The 13,364-nt window shown below is 43.5% G+C and overlaps 1 protein-coding gene across 1 annotated transcript in view; it reads left to right on the top strand.

Annotated features, from left to right (window-relative positions):
- The first annotated feature begins 249 nt into the window (after positions 1-249).
- Positions 250-13,364, top strand: part of foxo6b (forkhead box O6 b) — a 52,697-nt gene continuing 39,582 nt past the window's right edge. Inside the window, exon 1 of the mRNA XM_036562604.1 lies at positions 250-771. Coding sequence (XP_036418497.1) covers positions 250-771 — 522 coding nt within the window. The remainder of the gene's footprint in view (positions 772-13,364) is intronic.

Genomic DNA, 13,364 nt, shown 5'->3' on the forward strand with positions numbered 1-13,364 from the left:
CTTCTGACAGTCATCCGCGCGGCACGAATGCTGCTCTCGCCGCCGTTTGTTTGGTGAGAGACTCCAGACCAGACAGACGATAAGACTCGCGCTCGCTGTCTCGAGACCTCGCTGGTGGATTTTTACTATTGCTTTATTTTTTTTCTCCCGCTAAGCGCGCGCTCTGTTTTTTATTTTAATTTTTTTTTGTTTTGTTTTTTTTTATCCCCCTTGTTGACCTTGATTGCCCCCCCCCCTTCCTCTCTCCCAATGCTGATGATGATGGAGCACAGCGGTATGGAGGCGCATCAGGTTGGACGCGACGCCGTGGACCACAGCGAGGCGCGCGCCCGTCCGCGCGCCTGCACCTGGCCGCCGCCACCGCCGCCGTGTCCGGACGGAGGAGGAGGAGGAACCGCGGGAGCAGGAGTAGTGGGAGTTGTCGGGTCTCACGCGAAAGCGCGCCTGAAAGCGGAGCCGCACGACGCGCCCGCGTGCCGCGCTGAGAGGGCCGGCGGGGGCGCGCCGCTCGAGCTCGAGCTCAAGCACCCTGCCGGCGCGCCGGCGCCCGCCTGCCTGTCCGCCGCGCTCGACGTGGCCGGCCAGCTGCGCAAAGCCAAGTCGTCGCGGCGGAACGCGTGGGGCAACCAGTCGTACGCGGACCTGATCACGCGCGCCATCGAGAGCACGCCCGAGAAGCGGCTCACGCTCTCGCAGATCTACGACTGGATGGTGCGCTTCGTGCCGTATTTCAAGGATAAAGGGGACAGCAACAGCTCGGCCGGCTGGAAGGTAAGACCCGCGCTCACGCGCTTCTTGCATTGCCACGCTGCGGGGATGCGGGGAAAGGCTCGTGCGTGACGGGTCCGGGGGATCTGGTAGTAAAAACGCCCTTTGTTGTGTCCGCCGTTCAGCAGCTCGCGCTCAACACGACGCCCTCGAGTCGTGATGGGGTTTACAGCGCGATGAACAGCGACCAGCACCGGGAGGGGGGAGTGATTGTTGGGACGGGGGGTGGGGAAGGAGGTCACTGGGTTCGTTGCACCGGGAGCTCGCGGCATGCCCGCCTGCATGTCGTGGAGAATCCGCGCTGTTATTGTGTGTGTGTATGTGTGTGTGTGTGTGTGTGTGTGAGTGCGTGTGTGTGTGCGCAGCAGTGAGGGGCAAACCGGGCAATTGATGACGCTTCTCCTAGGGGCTCGTGCGCGGTGTGAGGTGTGCGGGTTGGAGGGAGTGGGGGGGGGTCACCCCGGGGACACGAGGGTGTCCGGTCAGTAAGGCCACGAGACGGACTCCAGGGCCGCCTGTCTGGACTGGAAAACACACACACACACACACACACACACACACACACACACACACACACACACAGAGCACGAACCCGCCTCCCGAGAGAGAGAGAGAGAGAGACAGAGACAGAGACAGAGAGAGAGAGAGAGAGAGAGAGAGATGTTACATAAATCGAACAGACCGCAGAAAGTGAACACTTGAATACTTGGAGAGACATAAATGCAAATGAAGTCACCGCGAGCCGGAGGAGGGCGTGTTTCTCTCCGAGCAGCCTGTGGCACGCGCTCAGCAGAGTTTAATGAGTTTACAGTTTTACATTGTGGCGGGATGAGTGCACATGATACAGGATCACTCTCTCTCTCTCTCTCTCTCTCTCTCTCTCTCTCTCTCTCTCTCTCTCTCTCTCTCTCCCTTTCTTCTCCTCTCTCTCTCTTTATTCTCTCTCTCTCCCTTTATTCTCTCTCTCTCCCTTCCTTCTCTCTCTGTCTCTCTCTCTCTCTCTCTCTCTCTCTCTCTCTCTCTCTCTCTCCCCCTTTCTTCTTCGTCTTCTTCTTCTTCTTCTTCCTCTTCTCTCACTCTGTATTTCTTTCTCACTCTCTCTCTCTCTCTCTCTCTCTCTCTCTCTCTCTCTCTCTCTCTCTCTATTTCTCTCTCACTCTCTATTTCTCTCCCTCTCACTACATGTCTCTCTCTATCTCTATATCTCACTTATCCTCTTTATCTCATTTCATATTTTCTTTCTTTCTTTCTTTTGCTTTTTTTAATCTGTCTTACTTTCTCTTACTTTGTTTTCTCTTTCTTTTTCTCTCTAGCTCTCATTCTGTCTCCGTTGCTTCTATCTATCTATCCATCTATCTATCTATCTATCTATCTATCTATCTATCTATCTATCTATCTATCTCAGTATGTGATACAGCGTCAGTGTCAGTGGTTTGAACTCTGATTTTTCAGCTGTTCTGATTTAATTTTTCTCCGAATGCTGTTTTCCCCCGTTTTGTCAGAGATCTCTCTCTCTGTGTTGGGCTGTGAGTGAGTGAGCAGCGTGTGTGTCAGGCTGGCAGTGACGAGCCGCGTTTTCCTCCCAGCAGATTTGAGCCTGATTGAAAACATTTCCTGAAATCAGACGCCTCTCCAGTCTGTACTGAACTCCTCTCTGGGCGTCGTGGGGTTTTATAGGGCGATTCGCTCGAGTCTGGCCGTTTACGAGGCCGTAGTTAAATATGGAATGTCGTTAGTACCTGAAGAGGGTAAGTAATAGATATTTTATTGCAGGCTATATTGTTTGAGGGCACGTTAAACAGCTCTCTGCCTACAAAACCACTGAGATCACAAACACTAAAAACACTTTAAACTGATGCTTTTACACAGCACTGTCCACAATCCTGTAGACTCCAGCGTTTCTCCTGAAATGAAGGTGTTAATAGTGAGTTTGTGCTGCAGTAACAGCCTCTACTCTTCTGGGAAGGCCTCTAGATGTTGAACATTGCTGTGAGGATTTGATTGAGCATTCGTGAGGTCAGGTACTGATGTTGGATGGTCAGTTCTGGTTCACTCCAACTCATCCCAAAGGTATTGGATGGAGCTCCATCACTCCAGAGAACGCAGCTCCACTGCTCCACAGCCCAATGCTGGGGGGCTTTATACACCCCTCTAGCCCGCCTTAGGTGACCTCAGGCTGGTCCAGAGTGTCCCATTCTACTGGCCAGTGCTTCTCTGTGGAGATTATACACCATCTCTTTGCCATTATCTATTATTTCCAGACTTTTCAATTCCATCAAGTAGTAGATTTAGCATATGAACACTGCATTATATTAACCCGCACATCAAATTCTCTGTTTCTATATCTGTGTCTGTGTCTTTGTGATGATCCAGCTCAGAAATCCAGTTCAAACACTTCCTGAATCTGTAGAGTCGCCCTTTCCATTCCATCTCATCACGAGATCATACGAGACTCACATCCGGAGTTATGAGCCTATGAAGAGGGGCTGAGATACACGTCATCTGCCTCTCACCGTGTGGAACTGGTGGATTGGTGTGTCCGTCTACATTCTGTGTGAAACTGACCAATGGACACTCAGGAAATCACTAAGGACTGACCATCATGCTGGAAACCCTTCATTCTTAATTCAGTCCACATCAGAGACTCATGTGAAATGGCGTGCAGAGAGTTTTGATGTGAAACATATGAGGATCATATTATATGAAAAGCCTTTAAAGGAGAGTTTAAACAGATATGAACAAACCCAGAAAGTGACCCCTGGGTTAAGATGTATTTTCATTCATTTGTGTCCGTTTTACATGAATCAGTTACATAAAGAGAGCACGATTCATGTATTTAAAGGGCCCATATCATGGAAAACTGGATGTCCGCATGCTCCTTTTGAAAGAAGAGTTTGATGTAGTATGTAAACATTGTAAACATCTCAGAACTCCATGTAGTCTATATATGTTACACTGCAAAAACAGGCTGCTTTAAATTAATTTGCTTTTGTGATGTCACAAAAACTAATGCATTTATATATAACTGCCTATTTAGCCCACAGCTACAGAAGTCCAGAGAGGCCATGAGGTATTTATAATTTTCCGGATTGTTATTTTGAGATAATGAGTTAATTATTTTGTTATCCCAAGATAACAAAAGTTGTTATTTCAAGATAATGAGCTAATTATCTTGTGATCTCAAGATAACAAAGTTGTTATCTTGAAATAACAAGTTACTTATCTTGTGATCTCAAGATAACAAAGTTGTTATCTTGAAATAACAAGTTACTTGTCTTGTTATCTCAAGATAACCATCTAGAAAGTTATAGCAACAGCTCATAGCTCTATTAAACGGAAGTCCAGAGAGGCCATGAGGTAGTTATAATTTTCTCAATTGTTATCTTGAAATAACAAGTTACTTATCTTGTTATCTTGAGATAATGAAGGTTGTTAACTTAAGATAACGAGTGAATTATCTTGTGATCTCAAGCTGTTTATCTTACCTCAAGATAGGAAAGTTGTTTTCTTGAAATGACAAGTTACTTATCTTGTTATCTCAAGATAACAATCCCGAAAATTGTAGCAACAGCTCATGGCCTCTCCGGTCTTCCATACACAGCAGTTTAGAAGTTATAATGAGTGTTTTCCTATATTCATATAAAGGCAGCCAATTTGAATATGGGCAGCCAATCAGAACAGAGCTCATTTAAATATATCACTCTTAAAAGCACAGTAACAAAAACAGCCTGTGGTGTGATGCTGGGAAATTCTCACTTCCAAATGAATTAAATCAGATGTGGATTTCAGAGTTGAAATAAATTCCAAGTTAAATTGAGGGTTTGGGCCCTTTAATGTCAACATGCTGTCAGTTTATGAGACCAACAGCATTGCTGGTTTGTTGTTTTGCTCGTTGTCGGAATTTAATATCACTAGATGAGATATTTACCACAACAAGATTGTTGTCTGTGAAGCCCCCCGGGATGAAGCCGGGCCGCGCTAATCTTAAGCTCATAGCGCTAAACTGGATTTAAATCTGGCTTAATTCCTCAGGACTTGTTTGTGCTGCCCGGAGATCTACAGCTGGGTGTCACTCATACGCTCCCATGGGGCTTTGCAGCAGGGCGAGGGCTCTGATTGGTTGGCGGTTGGCAGGGGGAGAGGAAGGCAAAAATAAAACCAAGTTGTTTCAATCAAAATAAGGTTGTGGAAAACAGACTCACACGCTCGCACATGTTGGCCTCTGGAGCAGTTGGCATCGGATCTTTAATGTGCTTTTAATTCACACACACACACACACATACGCACAGACACACACACACACACGCACATACGAACAGACACACACACACACACATACGCACACACACGGACACACACACACACACACACACACATACGAACACACACACACACACACACACACACACACATACGCACAGACACACACACACACATACGCACACACACGCACACACACACATACGCACAGACACACACACATACGCACACACACGCACACACACACATACGCACATACACACACACGCACACATACGCACACATACGCACACACACGCACACACACATACGCACACACACGCACACACACACATACGCACAGACACACACACACACACATACGCACACACACGCACACATACGCACAGACACACACACATGCACACACACACATACGCACATACACACATACGCACACACACACGCACACACACACATACGCACAGACACACACCCACATACGCACACACACTTACGCGCACACATACACACACACACATACGCACACGCACACACAAACACACACATACGCACAGACACACACACACGTACACACACACATACGCACAGACACACACACACACATACGTACGCACACACATACGCACAGACACACACACATACGTACAGACACACACACACATACGCACAGACACACACACACACACATACGCACAGACACACACACACACATACGCACACACACGGACACACACACACACACATACGCACAGACACACACACACACATACGCACAGACACACACACACATACGCACAGACACACACACACACATACGCACACACACGGACACACACACACACACACACATACGCACAGACACACACACACACATACGCACAGACACACACACACATACGCACACACACGGACACACACACACACACACACACATACGCACAGACACACACACACATACGCACACACACGCACACACACACATACGCACAGACACACACACACACATACGCACAGACACACACATATGCACACACACACACAGTGTAATAGTAAACTTAAAAAAAGTAAATGAACAAAACTCCCTCTTGTCTCTCTCTTTTTCATTCCTCTCTCATTCACTCTATTTTTTCATTTTTCTTTCTCTTTCCCTCCCTCTATTTTTTTCTCATTTTATTTCTATCCCCCTCTTTCTTTCCGTCACTCACTCACTCTCTCTCTCTTTTTTGCTCTCTTTTTCTTTCCCTTTCTTTCTCTTTCTTCCTGTCGCTCTTTTTTATCACTTTAATTCTATTTCACTCTCCTCTCTTACTCTTTTTTCTTTCAGTTTATTTCTATTTCCATCTCTCTCTCTCTCTCTCTCTTTCATTCTCTCTTTCTTTCTGTCTCCCTGTCTCTCTGTGTTTTCCCTCTTTATTTCCCGCTTCTCTCTCTCTCTACTACAGACTACAGGCAGAGTTGAAGACTGAGGGAGAGGGAGAGAGAGAGGGAGAGAGAGAGAATGAAAATGGGATAAGAGCAAGTAAGGGAGATAGAAGAAGAGAAAATGGGAGAGAAAGAATAAACAAATGAGGGAAAACAAAGGACAAAAATGGGAGATGTAGAAAGACAAGGAGAGAAGAGAGAAAAAAGAGGAAAACGAAGAGAGAGAGAGTTAAAGGAGGAAAGGAAGAGAGAGAGAGAGAGTTAAAGGAAGAAAGAGAGAGAGAGTTAAAGGAGGAAAGGAAGAGAGACTTTAAGGAAGAAAGGAAGAGAGAGAGTTAAAGGAGGAAAGGGAGAGAGAGAGGGAGTTAAAGGAGGAAAGGGAGAGAGAGGAAGTTAAAGGAGGAAAGGGAGAGAGAGAGAGACAGAGTTATAGGAGGAAAGGAAGAGAGAGAGAGTTTAAGGAAGAAAGGAAGAGAGAAAGACTTAAAGGAGGAAAGGGAGAGAGAGAGAGTTAAAGGAGGAAAGGGAGAGAGAGAGTTAAAGGAAGAAACGGAGAGAGAGAGTTAAAGGAGGAAAGAGAGAGAGTTAAAGGAAAAAAGGGAGAGAGAGAGTTAAAGGAGGAAAGGAAGAGAGAGAGAGAGTTAAAGAAGGAAAGGAGGAGAGAGAGAGTTAAAGGAGGAAATGGAGAGAGAGAGTTAAAGTTAGAGAGAGAGAGAGTTAAAGGAGAAAAGAGAGACAGACAGAGAAAGAGAGAGTTAAAGGAGAAAAGAGAGACAGAGAGAGAGTTAAAGGAAAAAAGGGAGAGAGAGTTAAAGGAGGAAAGGAAGAGAGAGAGAGTTAAAGGAGAAAAGAGAGACAGACAGAGAGAGAGAGAGAGTTAAAGGAAAAAAGGGAGAGAGAGTTAAAGGAGGAAAGGAAGAGAGAGAGAGAGTTAAAGGAGAAAAGAGAGAGAGAGAGAGTTAAAGGTAAAAAAGGAGAGAGAGAGTTAAAGGAGGAAAGGAAGAGAGAGAGAGTTAAAGGAGAAAAGAGAGAGAGAGAGAGAGTATTAAAGTGATGTGCTGTAATCCTGTCTGAGAGCTGGTAGTGTAAACTCTGCCCACGGACATCGTCTCTCTCGCCCTCTCTGGCTCAGACGTCCAGTCTGTCGGCCGCAGCCTGTAGCATCGACTGACCACTATTAATACCGCTGTTTTCCGGGAAGGCTGGGATTATAGCGTCAGTGTGTCGGTAGGTCAGGCCGGGGAATGGACAGCACTCTCACACAGGCTGACCGAGAGGGAGAGCAGACAGGGCGGACGAGCTGCTCGAGTGGTCAGTAAATTTTAAAGCTCAGTGTTAAAATCAGGGCTGCAATAAAGAGCCATTTCTGTAGTGGATTAACTGAGTACACTAATCAGACCATCATGTGGTTTAGCACAGAACCGCCGTCATTCAAAGTTCTGTCCAACACAGCGCAACAATACAACAGAAGCCATATCGCCCCCTACACTTCCTGTAGTGTATTACAGTCTGTCAGAGTGACTGTGTGGATCATATGAACATTATAGAGGCTTTTAAAATGAAACAGTAGAAGCCATATCGCCCCCTACACTTCCTGTAGTGTATTACAGTCTGTCAGAGTGACTGTGTGGCTCATAGGAATGCTATAGAGCATTACAGAGCTCCTTTGTTCTTAAGTAAGTGAAAACTGCCCAGCCTGAGGCTCAGGAGCCCACCTTCTTTTATTTTTTCCATATGTACGGTGGATGTAAGTAAAGGAAGTCTCTTTGGTCCTCCTTCTCTTTCTGATTGTCTGCCATTTTCCATAGAGGACATCACCTCTGGAAGACAATGAAACCGAGCTGTCCTCGTTCAGCTTTTTCCTCCATACGACTGCCAGAGCCTTCCAGATGTAACCTTAAACGAACCCGTGATGAGTCTCTGTAGTTACTCCCAGTCCAGGTCAAAGGGCTACTGCGCTGGCAGATAACAAGGTCGTCTTCCCTTCTATCTTCCTCTATTGTTTCCATCTTTTCACATTTGAGCTTCTGCTCCAATGACCTCTCTCTCTCCACACTCTCACCTCTGCTAGGAGCTTATTTCACACAGCAATTACCTACACATGCCTGCTGCACAGCTATTCACACGTAACGGCATCGCGTTCGCTAACACTTTCACAAGTCAAGTACGCAGCTCCTGCAGGGCCATGTATATAATTGAATAGGATGAAGAAACGCAGAGGAAGCGGAAGAATAGGATTAAATGTGTAAAATAATTAGTGCAGAAATATTAGCTTGTACTGGAAACTGCTTAGGAGACCAGTTACAGTAAGTCCCCAGAAATCTGAGTACTCCACTGGGGAAAGCGAGACACATGGCGGAGTTAGTTTCACACGCCGTTACAACTAAAACCCCCAAAGAAAATGATGAGACAACTTCATATTCCCCCATATACATTCAAACGTACACTTAAAAAGATGGTTCTTCAGTAGCTGTAATTTTTTTTTTAAACACATATGTAGAACCATTTGCATGTTTAAATGGTTCTTTGCATGGTGAAATTGTTCTTCAGATTGATGGAGAATGTGTTGGATATAGATCTGTTTAAAGGGATTCTTCCATGCAGTTGGTTCTTTATAGTACTCTATTACCTTTACTAAAGAACGCTTGCACTCAATAATCCGATCATAATTCAAATGGTCATGTAAACAACATACTCCGATCTAGAAATCCAATTAAGAAATCCGTTAAAGAGGCCGGATATTAGCTCAGTAATCAGATTTCTCAGTGTATGTAAACGCTTATTCTGATTTCTATCTGATTTCTCAGTCTGCGCATGCGCGAGATCAGACGTGGATGTCACATGACACAGCAAAACACTTTTGGAGAGGCGCTGAAACCAAACACGAAATGAAGGATTTGAATGTTCTTCATCTTCTACACTGTAAGCCCGGATACCGGAAAATTTGAGGAAACCAGTTGCCTTAAAAAAATTAAGTAATGTGTAATGAAAACTTGAGTTAGAATAACTATGATTTTTGAGTTAGGCTACGTTTGTGCAATTCTTAAATTCTAATTATTTTAATGTCTTGAAATTGGGATATGACCATTTGTTTCATTAGGCACTTAAGAACTTTTTTCTATTCAGGTGCCACCTTGCTAAACACCGAAGGATTACACTTTACTGTGAACGTGGTCACTGACCAAAACAAACATCTATTTATTAGCAAAGAAAACGATAACTTTCATTCTTAGCCAACAACAGAACATCAGACAGCTAAGTAAAACATATATAAAAAAAAAACAAAAAAACACATGCCCGAAGAAAGGCAGCCTGGGTGGATTGAAAGCATGCTGACATTGAGTAAAACAAAGAGAAAGAAACTCAATATGCAAATAGATGGAGCCAGGAGCCAATGGGAAAGAAATATATGTTTTATCTAATAAGATTGTGTTAACAAAACAAACATGTAATAATATTTCACAGCTTGCTTAACTTCACTCAGTTTCACACATTTGTTCAGCAACTTTAATGAGAAAGAAACTAATAAAGCCAACAGAAATGTCGTCATGTTTTGAATGTGGGGTTTCAAAGTTGCCATAGCAACAGACTAAACTAAATAGCAATAAGTTAATTCAACTCAAAAATGCCAATTGGGTGTACAAAATCATCAAAAACGTTGCCTTAACTTAAAATTGTTGAGCAATATGTGGGATATACTGAGTTTTATGTAATAAGTCTTAATTTAGTTGAGTTAAAACAAAATTACAGTGTAGATGATGTGTGTTCATATTTTCAGGTAAAGTGGTTCGATGTTTAAAAAAAAACGTGGCATGAAGTTCAAGTTTTACACTGTGTTTACATCACGTCTTCTTCTGTGAGTTTATTGGCTGGTTACAAAGCAGAAATCTGATTACTGCCTGACTCATGTAGACCTGGAGTTTCCTCATTATCTGATTACTGAAGTGCATGTAAACACGTTTTCTGCAGTTATCGGATTGTTATTTGTAAACACACTCAGTGTCAGGCGCGTTCTCACTACAGGACCTGTTCCGGGTGGTTTAGGTGAAGGGCAGTGCCTGCAGACGAGGCTACCGACTCATTTATGGTGATTTTTACATCAATAATAATACTATATGTATTTGGATGTATCCGCAATATCAACAAAGACGTGGAAAGGAACATACAGGCAAGCGGCTACACAGCATGCATGAAGATGCCACACCTCCACTGTGAATTCTCCGGAAAATGACCTGCTCTGTTCACACATGGGTTTACTCAGACATTACCTGGGCTTTGTTCTAGGGGACTGGCAGGATAAAGTCTGGGGAATGTCCCATCCAACCAAATCGGATCATATTTGGATCATCCGAGTTGGAGCAGCTGTATATTTCTGTGTGGAAAAGTTCTGGGTCACGGTGCTGAAAGGGGCATTAGGTTACTCAAAATGTGTTAGGTTGTGTCCCACCCTCTCATACTGTATGCTTGTAACAACGACATTGATTATGAACAAAGCGCTCTATAATGTTCATATGATCCACACAGTCACTCTGACAGACTGTAATACACTACAGGAAGTGTAGGGGGCGATATGGCTTCTACTGTTTCATTTATAAAGCCTCTATAATGTTCATATGATCAACACAGTCACTCTGACAGACTGTAATACACTACAGGAAATGTAGGGGGCGATATGGCTTCTACTGTTTCATTTAAAAAGCCTCTATAATGTTCATATGATCCACACAGTCACTCTGACAGACTGTAATACACTACAGGAAGTGTAGGGGGCGATATGGCTTCTACTGTTTCATTTAAAAAGCCTCTATAATGTTCATATTATCCACACAGTCACTCTGACAGACTGTTATACACTACAGGAAGTGTAGGGGGCGATATGGCTTCTACTGTTTCATTTAAAAAGCCTCTATAATGTTCATATGATCCACACAGTCACTCTGACAGACTGTAATACACTACAGGAAGTGTAGGGGGCGATATGGCTTCTACTGTTTCATTTAAAAAGCCTCTATAATGTTCATTTGATCCACACAGTCACTCTGACAGACTGTAATACACTACAGGAAGTGAAGGGTGCAATAAATTTCAATCCAAAGCTCCCACAGCTTGAGAGAACACTGTTGGCATCATCTTGACAACAGTACAGCAGACGGATAGAGAGCTTTATGGGCATTTGGCTTGGCACAGAGGTGCCCAGGCATGGATTTGTTGAAACCCAGATGAGAATGTGGGTTTCTGGTTGGAGAGAGTACAGTGTACTTGTACTTTGTCTAAAAGTTCAGCTTTTGATGCAGTGAAAGGGAGAATGGGATAGAGCGATAGGGGATTGAGGTCATTCTGATGTGTCACAGTAAGGGATTGTAAGGATGGTACAATATAGCTCTCCTCTACAGGTCATCTTTTTGCCATGCAGTTTAACCCTTAGAATTTGAAAATTATTGCTATAGTTTTGCTGTACTAATTAAATGTAATTGTGTAATTGCATAGTAGTTACATATGTAATTACATAGTTAGTTACACAATTACATTTCCATTAAATTTCCATTCATTATTGACCGATTCAAATCTGCACTTTTCTATTTGATGTCAATAAATGACAAACATCGTGAGAAAGTAACTCTTAATCACATAAAATGTGCCTCATAGAGTTCTTTCAATGCGACCATTGAAGAACCTCTTTTGATTCCCAAAAGAACCATGTTTGAAAAAGAGATTTGTAAGTGTGAAGAACCCTTTAAAGGCTTAAAGAAGAAGGCTTCACCTAATATAAGGGTTCTGTACCAATTTAATAAGGCTTGGTATTTGGTAACACTTTGTTTGTACAGCCCACTTAACATGCTTTGTAGATGTTTACCTTACATTTAACCCACATTTAACCCTTTAAAATCTGAGGCTTATTACATACTAAGCCTTATTATTCAATAACTACAGGGACTTCAATGCAAACTGGCTGGTCTATTCTTAGATTATAGAAGTGTGTAATAAAGATTTGGCCATTTAAGGGGTCAAGAAAAAAAAATAATTCACATTATCTATTAATTGTTTGTGAACTTTAACCCTGACCCTAATCCAAATCCTGTTCACAAGGTCCAGTTGTGAACAGTTATTAAACTGTCACTGGGGTAGTCCTCCTCTTGTCACTGGGGTGGTTCCTTCAAGGGTCCATCTCAGTACCTTTAGTCAGGGAACATAACTGAACCATAATCCACTGAAATGATATGTTCTAAGCTGTACTGACTCCACACACCCCGTCTCGTCTCCAGGCTTTTATTTTACTGTTCTGTTTAAAACATTCGGTTATGAAAAGGTACAAATACGAACTTTTCACCTGGAAAAACTTATTTAAGGTTCACAATCAGACCTTAAAACCACTGTTGGAGCTTCGAGGGAACATTTACACTGTTTGTACCTTGATGAACGAAAAATGTACCTGAACAGAACCTTTATTTCTAACAGTGTAGGGAACCAAAAGGGGTTTTCTATGGCATCGTGCAAAGAACTGGCACCTTCATTTTTAGGAGCCTTTATAAAACAATAACTTTTCATTTAGTTTAAATAATAATAAATGTCAGTGAGTTATGAGTGAGAAATGGTTCACATCCAATTATATCATGCTTTTGTAATACTAGCTGATAAGTGCACCCAGTAGAACCACTGCAACAAAGATTCAACCTGGCACCTGCTGCACGTCACTCAGCTCTCTGAAATGTGCTTTACTTCTGCATGAAATGAGCGACAACTTTCAGTATCTTCCTCTATCGGACCTGTTGGATTCCTCATGTTTGGAGCAGAGAAGTCGAAGGGTGGACGAGAAAAGTGTCTGTTGAGCAAGCAGTGAAGGCGGAAATTCCAGAGCGAGCGAACGCCAGAAGCAGAAGCCTTCTCTCGCAGACAGAGGGGGTTTTGGACAC

This window comes from Colossoma macropomum, unplaced genomic scaffold, assembly GCF_904425465.1.
Source record: "Colossoma macropomum unplaced genomic scaffold, Colossoma_macropomum, whole genome shotgun sequence".
NCBI classification, from domain to species: Eukaryota; Metazoa; Chordata; class Actinopteri; order Characiformes; family Serrasalmidae; genus Colossoma; species Colossoma macropomum.